At 36.5% G+C, this 22,809-nt stretch overlaps 1 protein-coding gene across 1 annotated transcript; it reads right to left on the bottom strand.

Annotated features, from left to right (window-relative positions):
• Window positions 1-1,275: 1,275 nt before the first annotated feature.
• On the bottom strand, window positions 1,276-22,189 carry LOC109092839 (serine protease HTRA1A-like). Its single transcript, XM_042773939.1, has 9 exons — window positions 21,471-22,189; window positions 12,138-12,240; window positions 11,822-12,026; window positions 5,162-5,356; window positions 4,941-4,973; window positions 3,695-3,809; window positions 3,541-3,598; window positions 3,176-3,271; window positions 1,276-2,001 (listed from the first exon to the last, which is right to left on the bottom strand). The coding sequence occupies exons 1-9, from the start codon at window positions 21,934-21,936 to the stop codon at window positions 1,833-1,835; spliced, it is 1,440 nt and encodes a 479-aa protein (XP_042629873.1). The 5' UTR covers window positions 21,937-22,189; the 3' UTR covers window positions 1,276-1,832.
• Between the last annotated feature and the right edge of the window lie 620 nt (window positions 22,190-22,809).

The following is a 22,809-nucleotide window of genomic DNA, read 5'->3' as shown; positions in this document are numbered from 1 at the left end:
TTGTTCCTTTTACATTAGGTTAATGTTTTACCTTTTTACCTTATGTGTCTTAGTTTTGCCCTTTTCATTAATTTTATATTCTTTTGTATTTTAATATTTTACTTATTTATTTTTATTTATTTATTTATTTAATTAATTATTTAAACTATTTTGTTTGCTGTTCATCACAAAAACCTTTTTCTACAGTCCTGTTAATAAATTAACATAAACAATTACTTTTAATATGTATGTTTGTGACAGTTTATGTGAGTGTCGTTACACCCTCTTACCACTGGATGGTACCAGTGTTCACCAGAGTTTACTAAATACAGACTATCAAGCCAACAAGTCTGTTTCATTTGGTTCATTACTGAAAAAATCAGTGATTTCTACATCACTTTTCACAACACTTGCCTAAACAATTTAGAATGTTTCTGGAGTGTTAACTTACTACAAGAGTGATTGTTATAAAACAAACTGAAACTTAAAACTTTCAATTATTTGATCATGCTGTACAGCAGTGAACAATCTGGTAATATTGGCAAAGGTTCTGGACTTTTTCATAATTGGCCAGATTCCTGACCTTTTTTTTTTTTTGTCATCTGTTACCGCCAGCTGAAGGCTGTGTGCCCTGTATGGCTTTCACAGAAAAATAGTAATTTTAGCTGATTCTGTCAGGTGTTCAGAAAATGAACAACATTTGATTGTTCATTATTTTACCATGTTTGCACAGTTTGAGATAGGTTGAACTACTAAACGATAAAAATAAGTATTATTCAATAAAGTTACCAATAAAATGTATTCTATCTGTGCATAAAGAATGAATTTGTGTTTTTCTTTGCATATACCAGATGTACAAATACATATGCACCACTGTCCAAAAGTTTGGGGTTGGTAAGATTATTTTGATGTTTTTGAAAAAAGTCTTTTTAAAAATGCTGCATTTATTTGATCAAAAATACAGTATATTTTAAATATATTTGAATATATTTTGACATGTCATTTATTTCCAAGATTGCAAAGCTAAATTTTCAGGAGCCATTACTCTAGTCTTTACTGTCACATGATCCTTCAGAAATCATTCCAATATGCTGATTTGATGCTCAAGGAATATTTATTATTATTATCATCGATGTTGAAAACAATTGTTTTGCTTAATAAAATTTTTGTGGAAACTGTTATTTATATTTTTCCCCCCAGATTCTTTGATGAATAGAGAGTTCAACAGAACTTCAACAAAATGTAATATTGTGATGTAGATGTAAAAAGTACTGTACAACCATTAACTTCCAATAATGTCTTGGTAACATACCACCATGTTTCGTCATGGTGTAATGTGTTTTTTTATTTTTACTTATTTATTGTTCTCCAGTTTCTAGTGTAGTCTTCACAAATGTATCAAATAAACTTTTATATATTAAAAAACAAAACACATTTAAAACATTTTTTTTGCTTTAGAAAAGTGCTATATCAAAAAGTAAAAAAAAAAAAAAAAAAAAAGGTTAGAAATTCCAATCAAATTCTGAAAAACTCCTCAAGTTGATGTGAACTAAATGGTTGGATAATGAAAGAGAAAATCTATATTCTGGAAAATCTAATCAAGTCATAATATGTTGAACAGTAAACAGTAGTAGCATCCTCTAAATCATTCATTATGATTAAAATAAAAACATTAATACATTTGAATCTACTTCACTGTGCACTGTACCATCTAAAATCTCAGACTGAGCTTTCACCCTGCCTGTCATTTCAAGAACATGGACAATTGGCCAGATGTCCCTCCTAGGGGTGGGGCAGAAGACACAACCAGTAAGTTCATTGGTGGGGTCATAGAACACCAGCTCTGTTCAGGGTCAAGGGTCAATCTCAATAGGAATGATAGTGAGGATGATGTCCTCGTTGCCACGTCGAACCACCATGCGTAAACTGGTGTCCTTTTTGATGGCTGCAGTCACATCTGTTGCCGTGGAGACCCCCTGACCATTGATAGAAATGATGACGTCATGTTCCTTAAGTCCAGCTCTACAAAAGAGAAAGAGAAGAGGGGAAAAGCATTTGATGAGGAGGACTGAAGATAACTAAAATAATTCATTTTGATCAAGGTCTCCTAATCTTCATAGATTACATCACAGAAACTGAACCCTCTCTAGTACAAATCAAATATTGCTGGATTTCCCAGAATTACTCCAAAATAGCTTCCAAAAACAAATCTTAAGGCTGTGCGTAATGTATTTTTACAGTTATTGTAGAACTGTATGCTTAATCAAAACATCAAGATTAAAATTCAGACCTTATCACTCAAATGGCTTTTTAAATCTGATTTCACAAACATACACCTACATCTATATTAGGTCAAACTAAAAACATTCACATAACCTCACAGAGTAACCACCCAGCTTATATACTAGACTTCACAAGTACTTCCTGTTTGTTGAACTGCAAGTGCGACATTTGGTGATCATCTGTTATTCAACAGTAATTCATAAGTGAAATGGTGTCGCACCGAGAGGAAAGAAGCAGTTGTTTGTATGTCTGGGTGCCATCTGAGCTTGTTCAAGCTTTCGGGAAAACTAAAAATGTCCCGGATGAGGATGTGGTGGGCAGTGGATTGGACTGTGGTTGTGGAATTATATTAAAACAATGTTTCATGAACAAAGAATGCCATCACTTGAAACTGAAACCCCTAAAAAGCATAACAAAGACAAGACTTTAAAATGTTCATGGATGTGATGTGGCGGTGACAAGACCTGAGTCATAGGATGTGGGTGACTAACAAGAAATCATTAGTCACCCTTATGTTGTTCCAAACCTGTTGGAACGACATTAGGGTGCATAAAAGACAACAGAACTTTAGGTGAACTATCCCTTTAATTTAAATGCATTTTCAGCACCCTAGATGCCTCTCGCTCTTACGCACAAAATGGTTTCAAACAATACAGAGGAACAGGTTTTTGTATCAATAAACACGATGGGCTGAAATGATGAACATCAGCAGGTTTTGAGTGTGTTTTGATAGGTGAGGGTCAAACATAAATTTAAAACATGCGGAGACAGATGGAGCCAAAGACAATATCCTTCCAAGCATGTAGGCAGAGAGCATGTGGCCAGTAAAAACAGCATGTGAGTGCTGGCAAAGGAGTTAACCTGCACTCTTGACCTGCTTGGCATTATGGGACTTTGAGTTTTGGTGACTCACGCTGCAGCTGGGGTTTTAGAGATGACCTCAATCACATAGGCTCCTGACGTGATGTCAGGGAAGTCTGGCAGTCGACCTATGAGCTCTTTGGACAGTCTGTGAGCAGGAATGAACATAGTTACATCAGATCTGCTTTTATCAAAGAATTAAAGCGGCAAAATATTTTTTCCATCCAAAAAAAAAAACAAAACAAAAAAAAACAATAGCCTCAGATTATAATATGGTACTATAAATCACACAAAAGTATAAAAACAGAGATCTCACAGAATTACATAATCATGTAAGATCTTCCATAAGGTCATGATAGCAACCTTATTAAAGAATTTATTCATTAATTTGATGCGTGGACGTGCTTATATACTCACGCAGGAGTGAGGGTCATCATACGAACACCAATTAATCTTTTCTTAGTCACTCCTCGACCTGTAAAACAGCCACAAGAACATAATGAAAGTTAGTCCACTAATAATTAGGTAACACGCTCTATCTCATATATGAGATATGAATGTACTGTCGTACCTCTGGCCAATCTGTCATACGACTCAGCGAGAAACTGTCGTATCTTGTCTGATGGAATAGCAAAGGAGATTCCAGCTGTCACTTTTAATGTGTTGATCCCAATCACTTCACCATCCTTTATAGGAAAAAATATGAGGTATGGACACAATTACCCTGCAGTACACTTCTGATGTTCATTTACTTTAAAAATGACTTGAAAGTCCTGTAACCTAAGAAATGTACATCATGTGGTAACATCTAAAAAAATTTGTAATTTAAGTCAAATATATTATTTAATATGGCTGGGGGAAAAACTGACAATATTGATCAAATATTAAATGACTTCTACAATCAAGAACACACCTCATGTTCTTTAATTCCTTATTATGTTCTATTCAGTTCTTACAGAATATAATAAAATTAAATATAATCATTTAAAATCAACATAATTACTGTTAATGAAAATAAAAAAAGTTACATTGTTTTTGGTAATTAAAATGAAGCTAAAATAAAAATAATTACAAATATTACATGTAAAACCTAAATGAAAATTAGAAATGTTGCCTTGGCAGCTAACTGAAGTAAATCAAAGATAGGCTGAAGTACTAAAATTACTAAAACTAAAACTGAAATAAAATAAATTGAAGCTAAATATAAATATAAAAATCTTATCAAAATAACAAATGCAAATAAAATGAGTAAAACTTAAACTAAAATTAAAATAGAAACAGAAAATATAAAACTAAATAAATAAATAAATGTATAATATAATAGTACTGTACATAAATAATACTAAAATAACATTTAATTAATATTTCATGTCCATTTATTTATTTATTTATTTATTTGGTAGGCAGCCATGTAATACTGTAAGTGGTATAATGTATGGTCAAAAGGTTACATAAAATAAACACTTTTGGGATGATACAAGACCCCTCCGCTTTGTGTCAGTGTCCCGATCACCCTATTAGTGTTTATTTTACGATATGGTACATCCACCCTTCTATATTCACTCTTTACTATAACTCTTTAACTTGGGACAAGGACTTTTAAAAAGCTGCCTTTTTTACACATCTGACTGATGCTTTGAGTTCCACCATGTCAAATTACAGTCTCACTGCGGTAACATTACTGTAACACCAGACACTTGGATCCTTGGAAAATAGGCACTGATGATTACCACACATGCTCTTTGCAAATATAAGTAGTATATTTGCAGGTTCATATGGGTTATTATTCAACAGTTTTGGAATTAGGAAATGCTCACCAGATTGACTAATGGTCCTCCTGAGTTTCCATACTGTAAAAGAGACATTTCATGTGTTAAAACACGCTTGTGTTTTATGGCTTGATTTGTGTGTGCATGGATGTGTGAGCCTCATGCGACACACATTAAAATAACAAATAATAAATATGCAATCAATTTAAAAAACTTTAAAATAAATATAGAGCAATAAATAAAATTTGCAGTTGTAATAATTTGCTCACATTAATGATCGCATCGGTCTGAATGTAATCCATATCCGAGTTTCGTAGACCCAACTCTTTCCCGCCTCTCTGTGTGGTGCTTACTATTCCTGTGGTAACCGTATTCTGGAGGGAAAATGGGCTGCCGATAGCAACCACAAATTCTCCTGGTCTGAGGTCAGCTGATCGGCCGAGGAGAAGCACAGGAAGCTTACTCTGTTGGGCAGAAAGAGAGAAAAAAGACATGTTTATTATGTAGGGAATGCAGCCTTTATTTCAGTATCTGCTCGTAAGACAGAAATATCCCAACCCTTCACAATCCTAAAGCCTGCAAAAGTTTTTAAAGGAACTTTGTGTGGCCACCCAACACAACTGCTTAGACATTCTAGCAACTTTATGACATTGCAAAGTCAGTCATGTGAGAAATGCTTGTATCCAGGCATTCCATAATTCTACCCTTCAATTTCCTGAACTGCCCAGAACTGCCATACAGTTCTATTCTAACACCTCTGTGCAGCCGCTATCAACTGTCTGTCAAACAGGAGTTTGGATATTAAATTCAGATCTCTGAAACCTTATCGCCATGCAACCTTTATGACATCATGGAAAATAGGCACTTAGGACAGGACGGGACGAATCGGAATGCTGTTTTCCTGTGGGGAATCATTTATGGAATCTACCCTCTCAACACAGGGGCTTGATAAGAACGATCATTGTGACAACAGAATATGCGTGTTTAGCCACTACACTGGTGTCTACTTTGTTTACTGACAGTAAAAATAGAGTCAGAGAGTGGATAGCAGACACACTGAGCTGGATAAACACACTGGACACACTTACATTCTCATTTCGCGTGCATGTATGGGCTCTGTATTTTATCAGATTCAGATTCAGATGACAGCAGTTTGAGCTGTATTTCCTAAGAAAGCGTCGGCTGAAAGGTTTACGAGGGAAACATTTGATGAAAAATCATATATTTTCAATATTAGATGGTTTAGAGATTGTGTAATGTTTGTCTATTTCTAAGGCATGATTTAAAGATTATTGGAAGGTGTTCTACAAATGTACCACTATCTTACCTAAAAATGTTAGGCTGGAAGAATCTTTGTTGTTATATCTGAACAAACAGCATACATAACTAAACATCTAAATATTTTAACAATGACAAAGAAACATAATGGCGGCCTTCATTGAGATACAGTTTCTACTCAAGCTGTACCTGCCTAATGGAGAGAAAGAAAACTAAGTCCAGAGCTGTAAACTGATCCCCAGCTTTTATCACGAGGTGAACTCTCACGACGATGACTGGCAAGCTAGACAATAAAATGTATCACTTCCTTCTCCCTATCCTATGGTCCAAAATGTGCAGTGATAGGCTAAATTAAAGTTGCAAAAACTGTAATTTTCATCTCTTAAATGTAGTTTATAAATGTTTATAGCACATTTACAGTTATAATGGATATCAAAAAGCATGAACTAAACTCTCAATTTATTTCATTCCAGTTCTGTGGAATCCGCCCTAATCAAGAATCACACAGATGCAATATATATCCCTGCGATCACAGTATGTAACAGGCCATGAACTCTAATAAAGCTCTTTACCAGCAGAAGCACCTGCATCCATCTGGCCTACAAAAGCACGAAACTTACCCAGGTGTCTTTGTTAATGATACTGCAGTCTGAAAATACCAGTCAATATGGGACATGTAAAAACAGTCTCATCCTCACCCGATGCCAGTGAAAAACTAGAAGAACCTTGAGAAAGACTTTGTCATTCCCATAAGACTTCCAAAATAAGGCTAGGATAGGGATCTTCAAAGAGAGGTATTAGACATCTGTCACAAGGAAGGCAAATAAAACAGCTACTTTCAACAGAGATATACTATATACACATACCATCCAGACTCATGTCAGATAAAAAACAACAAAGAAAACACACACCACTTTATTTTCTGTTAAGTGTTAGGACACCTCTCAAACCTTTATGTTATGTGGAGAAAAAACACTGAACATTCCTTCACCTATAAATTTGGTAGTGATGTATTTTATTTCTTTAGGTGATTTTAACAACAGTTTGAAACAGACATTTCCACTGCCTACAACCATTCCAGTAGTTAACAAGCACTTATGCAATGCAAAATGGGTAACACAGTCATTCGAAGGTTTAGATTATTATTATTACAAAGTTGTTGTGGAGCTACACAGAGTTTCCACAGGTTGACATTCCCATGCACTCCTAAAAATGTGTGTCTGCCTTTAAACATCAGTTTGCAGTTAGTCACAATCTGAACAAAAGCAGAATTCAAAAGACATGCAGTAAAAAGGAACTGGAGTTACTGAGATCACCGTGCCACTCTGTCATCATTGTGTCCGTCAGTAGGCACCTCGTCCCATTTTGTGCCTTTAATTACTGCGCTGTGAGTGACTTTAAAAGATAAGTGCCAGTTTAATTGCAAGCACTAAATTCTCCACTTGGTGGGTTTGTGTTGGATGTGGCTGTAAGTTATTTTCAGTGAGTGAGCTATTGAAGGTTCTTCCCAAAGGGAGATTTAATAGAGTTCTCACTTATGTTTCATTCAAGTATAGCCTAATCTTTGTCTTGGGGATTTCTCTGAAAATTCCCTACAAGTAACAACAACTGACACAGATAAGCCAATTATTGACAAACAGTAAACAACTATAGAATTAATGCAGAGAGCTTCACTCACATTGTCTCACTCTCTCAATTTGATCCTGGAAGGATATGATGAGAAATGTTTGAATTAAACTGATTTTGTTCAGATGGAAATTTCAGACTTTTTAGTTTTTGTGTTCATGTCTGAGATATCTGTGATATTAAGTTTATTTACAAGCACGCTGAAACATTCAAAATAAAATAACAATGTGTATTATAAAATGTCATGTAAATGCTTTAGTCCATCTGAAATCAAACCTGCGTGTTATCTGTAACAACCAACAGACTAATAACTCAATTGTAAATCATCTTCCTCCAGCAAGTTAATCATGTTACAACTGGCCCCTGGATTGTGTGATTGCTATGAAAGTCAGAGGTGACTCAAAACGTGTATTCAAATGCTTTAAATATTCATTATTGCATTGTGATATGTATACTTGGACAGTTTAGGCTTGATATCTCATTTAAAACTCTAGAGGAGACAAATAATGTTACCAGGACCCTTTTTTAATAATAAATTAAATAAATCTGAGATGTTTGAAACATCTTGGCTCAAATTTGCTGCTCTTGTTGCATTTTGAAAGAAACAATTGAGATATTAAAGGGACCTTTATTGTGATTTTCCTTCCAACCTATATGTTCTTGGTTTATTCAATCACAGAACAGCTGGAAAAATCAGCCTGGAACCTGGAATGATACTATATACTTCAAAGTTGAGACAAGTTCAGACTTGTATAGTGTGTGTTTGGGGGGAGGGGGATGTTCAGTGACATACTATTTCCATGTCACTGTCCCACATGGTAGTTTATACCATGTATATCCTCTTCGCATTTGTATTTCCACTCTTGCTTCCACATGGCCAAAATTGCTTCTCTGTTCCCACGTGTGATTCACATCTTACCCTGTAATATTAAATGACTAATTTTGCCCCAACCAGCAGTCAGCCACATTAGTAGTCTGGACTGCATTTTAGGCCACTGGAACATTGATAATCCAAAGAAAACCTGTGCATATGTGCAAGCTATGTATTAGCCTTAAAGCTCTTAACTTAAACTGGAAACTTTCTCTTTGCCTTGGCTCACGACCAGAGCAGAGGAACGGAAAGGAAGACTTAGGAGATTTACAAATGAGTTGACTAAATGTGTGATGGGCTGAGACATGAAAATGATTAATTCTCTTGGAGCTTCTGAGTTCGGGAACAGGAATGATGGGAAGTTCAACAGATCGTGGAAGTTGGACCCTCAAGAGCTCCCCATCTGTAGAGCATTGCCTTGAATGTGGGTGAAATTTGTGTCCACATACACATACATATGGATTAATTTCCAGTCCCTAACCACATTTCCTCTCTCTCTCACTCTCACTGAGAGGGAAAACACTTTCCCCTCTTTTCTGTTTCTGAAGTCTGACTGTTGCAGACAGAGTAATGATTTCCCGAGAGACAGATAGCTACCAATAAAGGGAGAGAGAAGGAGGAAAAACAGCGTAAAGGGACAAAAGATTTTGAAGAAAATAAATAATCTGCTCTACGACTCCCCTCTCAGTGCATCCAACATGTGCTGCCCATTTGAGTGGGCATCTTCATGAGTGAAACTGCGTTGTGTGATATATACTGTACACTCATTCCTTCCTCATCAGTTCAAGGCATGAGCATACTGCGTGTGAGTGAATGTGTGTTTAGACTGTGAGGTTTGCAGTTTTGGGGAGTAACTTGTGAAAATTAGTGGTGCAACTAATAATTTTAACTACGAATATATCAACAAAAATCAGAGCAGCATGACAATAAGCTACGAGTTATTTTTTATCATGTGTTTTTGCTATAGCCAAGCAGACTGAGGAATAATCAGCACACTCCCTGGTCTGTCCCTTATACAAACTCTCAGTTTGTTTGGTTTGATTCACTGAATCATATGAGCCTTATTTGTATTAGTGAATCCATTCGTTAAAGTTGTTTGTTTCAAAATGTATTAGTTTGTGTGTGAACTTGTAACAAGTCCCTTTTCTAATTTTTTTGGTGTCGTGACCTGGTAGCAATATATATATAATATATATATATATATATTAATATTAAAGAAACACTCAAACACCAAAAATTACAATTCTATCATAATTTACTCACCAACATTTTGTTCCAAAACTGTATGACTTTCTTTCCTCTGTACAACATAAAAAGATATTTTAAGAAATGTGTGTGGTTCCTAATGTTCTTCAAAATACATTCTTTTTTCATTCTAGTAAATTATGAAAAAAATGTTTTTTGGTGAAAAACTGTTAAATTCTGCTGTTTATCACTATGTTTTGTACTTATGTATTGAGATTAGACTTTCTCTAGTTTTAGGAGTTGTATTTTTCAGAAGTGCGGGTTTATTGTAGTTAACTACTAACTACTAACGTAAACAACTACTGAAGCATTCCTGTACCTCATATAGTACAACATGGTGCTAGAAACACCAAGGTCAAGGGTTTAATTCCCAGAGAATGCATGAACTGACAATTACCTTGAATCACAATGTAAAATACTTAGAAAGGGTTCTAAAGTAACATTAAGTATGTTTCCATACACTTTAAACGTTCTATTTCAGTTGGACCAAAGCAGTTATTTATCTTCTTAAAATGCTATACTTGTTTTACTCTGACTGTAAAAGTTCCAGAATCATCCTTACCAGACCTAAATTATGCAACTGTAGCTCAGATTCATCCATCACGTACTGTATTCATGTAAATCAGACTCATACAGCTCGCACTGTAGCTGGACTACTCAAAAACTCGATTATAACTGTGAATGTAAACACGCTTAATGAAAGTTTAACAGTACTGACCTACTTCAAACCTCTCAACATGCATCAGAAAAAGAGAAGAAATTGCAGTAATTGTATAAAGGGATACAGGCACACACAAGTTCTCTCAAACACACACACACACACACACACACACAATCAGTCTCCCAAGGGTCTTTGCCGTGCCTGATCCTTTTCCAGAGCATGATCTCCAACTCACTTGTGCCTCTCAAACCAATGCCTTTTTTTCTGCTCCTCTTTTTACTTTTCCCAAATGCCCTGTTAGTTAGAGACGAGTCTTATATCAGAGACAAGTCTGAATCGTCCCTATTTAACTCTCTCAATATTGCTCACACGCACACACACAGACACAACCACATGATGTCGTTCAAGATCACTCACTCAAACTGGGGCAAATTCTTTAGCAGCTGGGCATTAAAGAGCCCACTGATTCAATCCAGAAGCATCAGAAACACCAGCTGAGAGAGAGCTACATAAAACATCTCAGACTATAGGCACTGCCGTGGGATACTACAGGGATCGGGATAAGAAGCAATCAAGGAATCTGCTCTTGGAGCAGTATGCATTCTTTGGGAACATCGGACCAGCCAGCATGACATATATTTTAAGAGTTCGCACAGTGCACTGCACTGACCTGCCTGAGTGAGGGGTTGTGGGTAATAGAAAATTTAGCCTAAGATGCCTTAAAAGGGTTGTTTTGGTCATTCTGTATTTACGGGGTCAGTAATGTTACTATTTTGGTTACATGAAAAGTCTCCTTTCAAAATATTACAGTGCTGTGTGAATGCAGTAATTGCTGAAATATAGATGCCAAGTTTGAATTCCTGCAATCTTTAGCTTGGCCATCTGTTTTTTCTGTTAATGAAACACTCTTAGGTTATTTGGACTTGATTTTTGATGTTGCACTAAAAGTAACTATGTCTTAAAACAAAGCTTGGCGTGTTTGGTGCATTGCAGTTTGTATTCAGGCTTGAACCTCTTCAGTATAAACAATCAGGATCAAAAATAACACCTTTCCATTTATAAACCATGGTGAGGCGGCTTCATAAAACTGTACAATCTGTCCACCTCAGTACACAAACCACACAGATGTTTTGTCTGTGATGGGCTAAACAAGCTGTGCCTGCTGAGAGAATACTTTACTAAAGAATGTAATGTTTATCGTAGTCTTGGAATGAGCTACAGGAGCAGCGCTTTGTTGTTTTCTCTTACCGGTGGATCGATCTTTATGAGGGCAATATCTGCTTTTTCATCAACATCTTTTATCTCAGCATCATACGAGGCTCCGTTTTTAAGCTCCACCTTCACTCGGTTTTTATTGGCTACCACATGGGCGTTTGTCACAATAAGGCCGTCGTCAGACACCACAAACCCTGATCCACTCGCCACAACCATCTCACGCTTTGAGTACACCATCCTAAACAAGACACAAAGAGTATGAAAAAGAGATGGAAACAGAGGTAAACAATGAGACATTTGGTCAAATATTCCTCTTTAATATAGACTAATGATAACGCTAGAAACTTACTTGCGATACAGTTCAATATGAACCACGGCAGGGGCGATCTTCTCTACAACATCTGCAATAAAATTGTACTTGTATCTCAGGCTGTTGGGGTTATCATGGATAGCTGAAACAAAACAAAAAAAGATGTAATGAGAATGTATAATGCAAGAAATGGACAGTAAAGGACAAACATCTGAAAATATCAAATGACATCACTTTAACAGGATACAGAAAGGAAAAGAGACTAGTCGTTAACTAAAAAAAGACAAGTGGTGGGATTTCTGTGTAAATATATATATGGGACTTCTGTTGCTTACGTAAGTCAGCATCACACACACACACATACAGAGAGAGACACGTGAGGGGCATGAACTGAGGAGTCTCTTGGAGGACTTGTCTGGAAATGTTGACTCTCGTCCTCTGTAATTTCACCATGAAGGAAAAGGAGTGGAGATATTTTTTCCCCTTCAACCAAAGGGAGTTTATTATCAGAACTCAAAAATTCATAATATACATAAAGTGTATGAAAATTGCTCTTTTAATTTTACTCTTTTGTTTCATCAACCTCCGGGTCAGACTGTTTTGGTATGCATCACAGACTCAAACGTACAGACGATAGCAGCTGTCATTTGATCTAATCAAATGTGTCAAATTACAGTCGCTGCAATGATGGAGGAGCCCTTTTAATTATACAGGATCACAGGGACCCCAAGAAGACCTGGCTGTTGGAAAGCATGTAAGTTCAAAAGATAAATGTATCTGCAGCCAGATGAGTTTGTGCTAAGTGAGGGAACATTAAAATGAAAGAGTGGAGAGGTTTATGAAGAGTTTTATCTTTGCTCAATGTAATGTGGGTTTTGTTTCATGTTTGGGTTTTGTCATGTTCATGTTTTCATGTCTTTTATTTTGTTATTGTTTGATTGCTGTTTGTGTCATGCTTCCCTTGCCCTCTTGTCTTCATGCTATTGGTTCCTCTTGTTCATTGTGTCATGTTCTGATTGGTTTATTGTCTTGTCATGTGACTATCAGTTCTGTTTACTCATTGATTGTTTTAGTCATGTGCCTTGTTCCCCATTGGTTTGTACATGTCATGTGTCCATCATTGTCTGTTATAAATAGCCATGTTTTTGCCATTGTCCCCTGTTGTGTATTAATGTTGTAACCTGCTGTTGGTCTAGTCTAGTCTGTTTCTGTCAAGTTTGTTTCATGCATCGTCAAGTCAAGTCTAGTCAAGTCTTTGTTTCTTGTTTGGATTATGTTTGGATGTTTTGGATTACACCTTGTAAATAAACTGCACTTGGGTTCTCACTACGCATCGCCTTCAGTGGGATCATTACACTCAAGTGTAATTAAAGTCATATCCAGCTTGGCACTGGCTTGCATTCTGACCAGAGTAATTCAACCTAATTATAGTTTTAACACCAAATCTTCCAAGTTTTGTGGAAGAAAATGCTCTGGATCACTTTCCTCATCCACTTTATAACCTTACTCTTAACCTTTAGCTTTCTGGTATACATAAATATACTGTATATGCCAATAAATGCATTGTTCAAAAGTTTGAAGTCTATGATTTTTTTAATACTTTTGAAAGAAGTGCCTTATGGTTACCAATGCTGCATTTATTTGATTAAAAAACAGCAATATTGTTATTATAATTTTATATTTTAATATTTTTACATTTAAAGCTGGATTTTCAGCAGTCATTAATCTTTTGAGACATTATGTCTTTACTGTACTTTTCACCAATTTAATGTGTGCTTGCTGGATAAAATATTAGGGCCAAATTTACTAACAGCTTTCACCATTGCAAACCCTCTTTTTGTGTTAAACTACAGGATTTTTTAAGGACACACAGTGAAACATCATTTCAGCATGACAGTTATTTTTTCATCTGACCTTTTTGCATATGCATTTGTAGTTTCCATTTCAGACATAAAATTCATGGGAGAAGAGAATTTTAATGAATCATGCAAGGTGATTTACCAAGGTTTGCAATAGTCAGTGTACTGTTATTTGTGCAATTATTTAACACCCCAAAAAAGTATGTCTTAAAGGGATAGTTTACCCACAAATTAAAATTCTGTCATTAATTACTCACCCTCATGTCGTTCCAAAACCATTAAACCTTATTTCATCTTCAGAACACAAATTAAGTCAGCAAATGCTGACTAGAAAGCAAATGAAGCTTTCTAACCCTTTATAGATAGCAAGGGAACTACCATGTTCAAGGCACAGAAATGTAGTAAAGGACATAATAGTCCATGTGAAATCAGTGGTTCAACCATAATTTTATGAAGCTACGAGAATATTTTATGTTCGCAAAGAAAATAAAAATAACGACTTTATGAAAAAGTGACGTGACATACAGCCAAGTATGGTGACCCATACTCAGAATTCGTGCTTTGCATTTAACCCATCCAAAGTGCACACACACAGCAGTGAACACACACACACACCTTGAACACACACCCAGAGCAGTGGGCAGCCATTTATGCTGCGGCCCCCGGGGAGCAGCTGGGGGTTCGGTGCCTTGCTCAAGGGCACCTCAGTCGTGTTATTGCCGGCCCGAAACTCAAACCCACAACCTTAGGGTTAGGAGTCAAACTCTCTAACCATTAGGCCACGACTTCCCTTTTATGCAACAATTCTTCTCTTCCCTCTACCATGATGCATGCAGAATGCACACACATGCTTGGATACTGAAATCTGGCTGAAAGTTTGGGAGTTAGATTTCCAGGGCTATTGTTGAACAGGAACAAGCAGAAACGGGTTGCTGAGGTCCATTCTGCTTTATTACTGTTGAGCTAACAGCATTAAAAAAAGAACTCAATTTCAACCCTGAGACTGGATCTATCTGTGTTCTGCCATAGAGAATTTAGGACCCTAAAAGTTGCCCTAAAAGCTTGAATAATGGGAATGCAAATAAAATCTTCAGTCATCAAATGTCTAAATTAATCTTACATTTAGCATATATTTGACTGACTGGACTGGAAAATTACTAAGTTGAAGGCCAAAGAATTCTAAACAAATCCTCTCTGTAGCCATGTGATGGAATAGTATTTTATTTATTTATTTTTCCTCTTTGAAATACAGACCTATGATTAGGTCAGATGCACTGGCAGAGACAACAGAATCAGACATGCTTATCTCATCTTGGCCCACACCCAGGTACTGAAACCCAAGAGGATCACAAAGATTTAAACAAATCCATAACCTCTTATCTCTAACAGAACAAAACCTTTCTGGATATTTTATTAATTATTAGTGCATATTCTGGCCACACTTCCACTACAAGCATCAAAATGATTTGACCAGTGCTACTGTTAATGCATTTATGATTTAAGACTCCATAACCTTCTGACACTTAATCACACTGCCAACCCTGAAGGAACCAAAATCATTGTTTACATGTGCACATGCATGGGTTTGTGCATCTGCTGACTCATTTCATCTGATTAAATGTTTGAACACACAGTACAGGGCACAGATTTCAACCCATCACAACTAACCATCCTCTGCAGACCAACAGAAAAATGAAAACAAAAGTTTATTTTATGGGAACAGAATATCCAGTGTGGTGAAACTGACCAGCTCCAGACCAACATTAAACAAGGCATTCAATCTTAAATCACATGTTTTGAGAAAAAGCTATCAAAACAAGTGAGGAAAAAAATAAAATAAAAACCGCAGTAAAACATAACGTGAAGATGGACAAAGTATATCTTTCGCAAGAGGATTCTTTCACATTGCCCATCTAAAATAGCGCATCAATAATCCAATAATGTAAAACTTATTATAAAATAGAGATTTATTTATAATAGAGATCTAAATTCTGATTGGATGAGCTGATATGTTGCTTGGCAACCGTAAACTTCTTGCAGTTATGCTATGGAACTATAACATGGAAGAACTAGTGTTTGTCCTCATTTATGTCAATGATTAATTTAACAGTTATTCAAAATTTATGAAGCTCAGAACACACCTAACCTGTGGTTCAATCATTGCAACGCACAGCCTGGCTAATTACTTAAGTAAATTTCAGTTTCATTTAAAAGAAGTACTGGGCTGGTAGCCAAACCTGCCAAGAATGTGCTCGGCTCTGAACTAAATACATCAAAGCCTACGTTTAGTCTGCACAAATATGAGCCCTTTGTGTTTTAACTGAAACACTGCCAGATTACAACATATGGTCTGAGAGAATGAAATGACATTTGTCCTAGAGATCCTGGGGAGGTGGAGACATGCAGTCTGTGAAAGCTGGTTGAACCATCAATATGAGCACTATTTTTGTGTTTGATTCCAGAATATGTCATTTTGAAATTTAGTGTATACATAAAACTGTTCACATTGCAAATTTTAAAAGAAAAGGCAAGATGTTTGGACAAAAGATTAAATGTTGCCTAAAAGTGTCCACTTAAAATTGAGATTTTAAAATATATTTAGCATGATACAATAGCTTTACTGTATCTGCAGTTGCAAGACTCCAAGAGAATAAATCTTCTAGTCAGATCTTCAAAGATTTTGCATTCGATCAACTCAGATATTTCTACCCAAGCCAGGACATCTTAATAATATTTGCTAACACCGTTCACAAGTTTGGGGTCAGTAAGTTTAAAAAATATATATACTGTATATATAAGGACACATATGTGACAGTAAAAATGTTTATAATGTTAGATTTTTTTCCTATTCATCAAAACAATAGACAAATGTTTCCACAAAATAATAATCAACACAAGTGCAACACTGATAATGATATGAATTGTTTCTTGAGCACCAGATCAGTATATTAGAATGATTTCTGAAGGGCCATGTGACACTGAAGATGGGAGAAATTATGCTGAAAATTCACTTCACCATCAAAGGAATAAATTAAATTTGAAAATATATTAAAATAGAAAATAGTTAAAGTTATAATAATATTTCACAATATATTACTATTTTTGAATGCAGTCTTAGTAAGCATAAGAGACTTTTTAAAACATAAAAAAAATTAATCTTACAGCCCCAAATCTTTTGAAAGGAACACTAAGTGGATGGAGGAGAAGGAAAAATTGTTCTATTCTATTCTACTGTATTCTGAAACAGCTTCTGGCATAAGGAGAGCTCACTCCTGGCTAGCACAGTTCTCACAAAAGTCAAAAGAATGAGGGATGAAACCTTGTGAACATGAACAGGTCATGCCTGTGGCTCTGAGTTATAGGTGTCCAGTTACAGTTATGTAAGCTCTGTCTGAGGCCTCTCTGCTGGGTTTGTGAAGGATTCAGACTGAAGTGTGTTTATTTGAGTTCAGTCGAGGCCTATGTAGGTGAGCAGAGAGCAGGAGACGAGTACTTACTGTGGGAAAGTCCTACTGTCCTACTATTATACTACAGAAGCACAGAAACTAAAGGAGAGGTGGCTGTTAGAGAAAGAAGGCTGGAGAATTTTTTTGCAAGTGTTTGTGGGAAGGGAGAAGCTCTAGGCTCCAAGGCAGTGAGAAAGGGACATAAATGAATTTGACGAATCATGAAACAAATAATGAGTCCCTTCTTGTTCTTTTCATAATCCAGTCATAACAGAATTCATTCACACTTATGTGCCTGTCTATTCTTGTTCTCGTAGACAGTTAATTTCTAGACTGAACATCCATGTGTAGATCTGTGTGAGTTTGTGTGTGTTAGTATCAGTAAAAAGAATTGAAACACTTGACTACACTCATAAACAAACACGTCTTTCATAACATGCTAATTGAAGAGAGTTAAACAAAAGCTGTTTCTGCACAAAGAGCACACACACACACACACACACACACACACACACATATATACTGTATATATACAAAGAACAAAACCTTAGAATTTAAACAATACAAATTATCAGAACAAAGAGACAATGAAAGGATGAGATACTTTTCTAACCATATCAAACCATACCTCCACACACACACCGTCACTGCTGTTTAAGAAAAATCACCAGCAAAAGATCTGAGAGGCTGAGATTAATTAATTTGGAGTTAGAAGCAGGATGTGAGGGAAAGAATCCACAAATAAATAGGTACGGATGAATGTAGACCAGACTGGTGGAAGCAAGTGATGAGGAATATAAAAATGTACTGTAGCAAAGGAACAAAGTGTAAAGTATAAAAGAATGAGTGAAAAACATCAGTGAAAATGAAAATCTCACTCACACACAATATGACCAGGTCATATTTCACACAATACAATCATCTAGAGACAAAAAGGAAATTAAATTTGTACTTTTGTATAATTTCTCAGAAAATGAAGCCTATTAAGTATGAATTTAATGTTATTATTAAAGCACATCACCTCCCATATTCTCATTACTATGAGGCAAAACAATAATAATACAAAAATTATTAAATGTAATGTAACAACAACAATAAATGCATTATTGAAAATGTATAGTAATTATACATCATGGCAGTTCTGATTGTACTACCATTAATTCATGCAGATTTAATAAAAAATAATTATGTTACAGTCTAATCTCAAGAATCATTGTACATAAAATAGCAGGATTAATTGTCATGAGAATGTAATATTGTCAAAATGCAATAAATGAAAAAATAAGTAAATAAATAAATGGGCTATTCTATTTCTTTTGATTTTGCGGTGAAATAGAAAGAGAGAAGCCATAGAGACTGGAGAAACATGTGCCTCGTCAGCATTTTTAGGGCTACTAACCAAATCTACAGAAGTCTGGATGGGACAAACCTCTGAGCGCCAATGAAAACCACACACACAAATAAAAAAATAAAAAAATAAAAAAGATAAAAGCACATAAACCACTGCACATACACACTACAGAGAGCAATTAAAAGCCTGATACACACAAAAACAGATATGCTGAGAGTGTGTATCATGAGAGAATTTCAATGCTATGGTTATACATTACACTGCAATACAGAAACGTGATTCTTGGTTCTTAATACACATAAACAAACTAGCATAAGCTAAAACAAGAACAAAGACAAATCACAATGAAGAACAGCCAGCAGAAAAACAATGCAAAGACACAAAATACAAAAAGCTCTGGCAAACAAGTCTGAAATACTTAATGAAAACCATGCAAAAGAACACTGCCATAAACTTAAACACACACACACACACACACACACACACACACACACACTGCCCACTACTCTCTCCAGCTCAAGGCCTGTGTAAAGATTTCAGGATCACAGCTGCTCCCAAAGAGCCAATATTAATAAGTCACATAAACACACATATACACAAACATTCACTTCATCTTTTTCTTACTCCTTAGTCCTTATACATAAAACTAATTTTGTAAGTAGCTCATTAGGTTTTGGAAAATGTTTAAGCAAGTGCTAAGTTGCCCAATTTTGCTAAATGTTCATTTTAAGATGCCCTCTGCACTTTTCCCTGCAGAGGATCCACTGGTGAGCAACTGATGCAATGCTAAATTTCTCCAAATCCATACTGATAAAGAGCAGCTCATTTACATCTTGGATGGCCTGAGGATGAGCACATTTTCAATTTTGAGTGAAATATTCCTTTAAAGTACTGTAGCCTAGTAATCATGAATTGAATTGGTGCCTCTGCAAAACGTTTCATATCATGTCACTTTAGGCTCCAGTAGACAGCAAGGCAGTTTACTAGGTTTTAGAACAGTGCTAATATAACAGCTCAAGGTGCGATGTGAGGCTGGAAAGCATTTATTGGCGTCACTCCCATTCCCCTTCTTGAGCTAGCAGTGTGCAGGCCATTTCCTTCAATCACAATCATCCAAAACAGAGTAAAGCATCTAGTCTAATCTGTTTCCTGATGAATGCATAAGACTCACAATATGACCTAAATCTGCAGCCAGCTAAGGAGAAGTGTGCAGAGATGCAGGCAGAACTTCAGATCCAGATGCAAATGACATCATGAGCTCTGCAGCACAGTGTGTTTTCTTTAGGTGAGGCCAGGACTTGGAAGCCACAGACCTCTCACAGCTTGGCACTTTGCTTAGAGCCTTTATTAGGCCAATATGCAGAGACTAGACAACATGTCAACGGTTATGCCAAACGTATCCTAAATATTTAAGCTTCTACAGAGCAGGCTTTGGAGTGCTCAATAGCTGACGTGAGGAGTTTATGCTATTGCAGCACAATTGTTTGTGAGCCAACAAGTGTGTGAGGATTCACTATCAAAAATCCACTATCTGGATCAAGACAACTATCCACTTTCAGCCACAATTAAAGAGTCAGTGTCTGCCAAAATGAATACACTGAGGCTCTTTCAGTAAGAATAATGAAGAAACAAGGAACAAGATAAAGAGAGACCACATTTCATCTCATTTAAGGATATAAAATTAGGGACTTCATAAATTTTAATGCAATCTCATAAAGGTAAACTCTTTGCAACCTGCTCAAAATTCATCTCTAATTACCTATCTCACACAAATACGCACAAACACAGAAAGAAAGATGCGGGAGGCTTCATTTTATGAGATGAAACTGAATATTCTGAGTGCACACGCACATATCCACAAAAAGAGCACACAAGCTGCTCTGGTTTTTGTCCATTTACAGTGGTCTTGATGGGTCAGACTGTGTTTGTGTATCTGATGAGCAAGTGCTATGACCAAACTGCACGTGATGGTCAAAATGCATTAAGACAACTAATTATGACTGAGTGCAGAGACTTACACAGTATATTAAGATGCATAGCTGAAGTTGGGCACTGATCACTTTACACTCATTTTGAACTTGTGGATCTCATAGTCCAAATAATGTAACAAGAATGGCCCCGTGCACGTTCATCATAAACCTGATGAAACTGGCACAAACATATATGCTTTACTCAAACACATAGTTTCTGTTACTGCTAGAGACAGATTTTGCGGAATCAATTCTAGATGCTAATCCAATTTGTTTATCAACCGAAAGGCAGTTTCCTTCTTATATGCCTACCAAATATGACTAAAATCAGTCTGTCTGCTGTTTAATTGTTTAAAAAGAAACCAACATTGCCAACCAAGTGGGTTTACAAAAGGAACAAGAATCAAGATGACAAAAATGGGGTGCACTGCACAGGTTTGCAGATGTTTTTGGTCGATGATGAATATACCATCAGGCAAAGATGTCATCTGCATCTGTTGCCAAAATCTGGACTCTCCCTCTCTCTTTCACGCAACTAATCCATCATTTTTCTCTCACATCTATCTCTCTATCTATCGATCGATCTATGTCACATTTGAAATTATCAGTAGTTATGAAAGTATGTAATTAAAAGTAGTATACATTGTTCATTAGTAGCCTATTATTTACTACTCATTCATACTGTGCCACTGAAGAGTGTAAAAGAACAGGTCAACTGTGCTGTTTGTTTGGGTGAGGTTACTCACCCGGTCCACACGCTCCCCGCTGTATGAAGAGCACCGGCGGCTGCTGCAGATTCTGCGCTCGGTTACTGACCCGCTTCAGTTCGCATATGTTCTGATAGGAAGCCCCGTCACTGCCACACACCGGGTCGCTGCTTTTACACACACATATACCACGTTTCCCTCTCTTCCTGACGGTAGCGGAGTAGCCCACTCCTCCGGTCACGGAACACTCCAAACCCTCTCCACACACCGGGTCCCCCAGCTTACCCACCCCGCCGCACGCCTCTCCCTCTCCGGATGAGCACACCAGGCAGCAGTTACAGTGATCCATCACCTTTCCTGTCGGACACTTCTTTGGCATCGACGGACACATGGACTTATCACACTGACTTGGACATCCGCCGATCACATAGCGCTTAGTGAGGCGCGCATCAGCTTGCAGCGATGTTACCAAGACGCAGATCCAGAACAAAGTTACCCAAATCATATTGAACAAAGTTTAATAAACAAGGAAAGCAAACTGAGAACTACGCTGTCTTTAATTTCTAACGAGACCAACTGAGCTGCCTCCAAGCGGGAATAATCTTTGGACCGAGCTGGGTAAATTTTGTGCGCCGCGGGAGCGAGCACAATGCGCGTCTCTTGAGTTTCTGCTGGTGCAGCGTTTATAAAAGCGCCCCGGATTCCACGCGCACACTTCACCACAATGACAACAAGCGCTGCGATTGGCCTGCATGTGGGAAAACTCTCAGACTTATGTACAATCAGAGCAAAGCGGTCTCTGATGAAAATCCAGTTCCTGAAATTGTGGCGAAAACCTAAAAACACATATCTAGTACCATGGAAACAGTTTTCGGAAAAAAATAAAATAAATAAGTAAAAATAAGATTTTCCACTAAAGAAAAATGCCATATGGTTTATGGTTATGTTAATTATACACACGGAGCAGAAATGTTGGTTGAACTATTCTTTTAACCAGTTTTAACAATGAGATGTTTTATGAAGCAGTAACATACATAAGGGAGACCAGAGTACAGAGAACAGTTTCAGTATCTGTAAATATTATTATAACAGTAATATTAATATTATGCGGTTATCCAGAGTTGCTGGTTTCCATTTTTTTTTTTTTTTTTTTTGTTCTCACCAGCTGCTACAGATGGAATGAAGAGAAAGGATTTTTAGGAAAAGAATGTGGAGTAAAAGAAGGCAGCAAACATGTTTAATGGAGTTCCAGGAATATATTTTTTTTAACTTCCTATTAATGCAGTATCCCTAAAACCTTTTAAGCTTTTACTCTAGGAATTCTAGAATTCTAATGACTCGGGTGCCAGTAGTTAAATGTGTAAAAAAAAAAAAAACA

The sequence above is a fragment of the Cyprinus carpio genome, chromosome A17 (genome assembly GCF_018340385.1).
Source record: "Cyprinus carpio isolate SPL01 chromosome A17, ASM1834038v1, whole genome shotgun sequence".
Taxonomy (NCBI): domain Eukaryota; kingdom Metazoa; phylum Chordata; class Actinopteri; order Cypriniformes; family Cyprinidae; genus Cyprinus; species Cyprinus carpio.
Note: the sequence above shows the minus strand (reverse complement) of the source record. Positions and strands in the feature narration are given on the sequence as shown.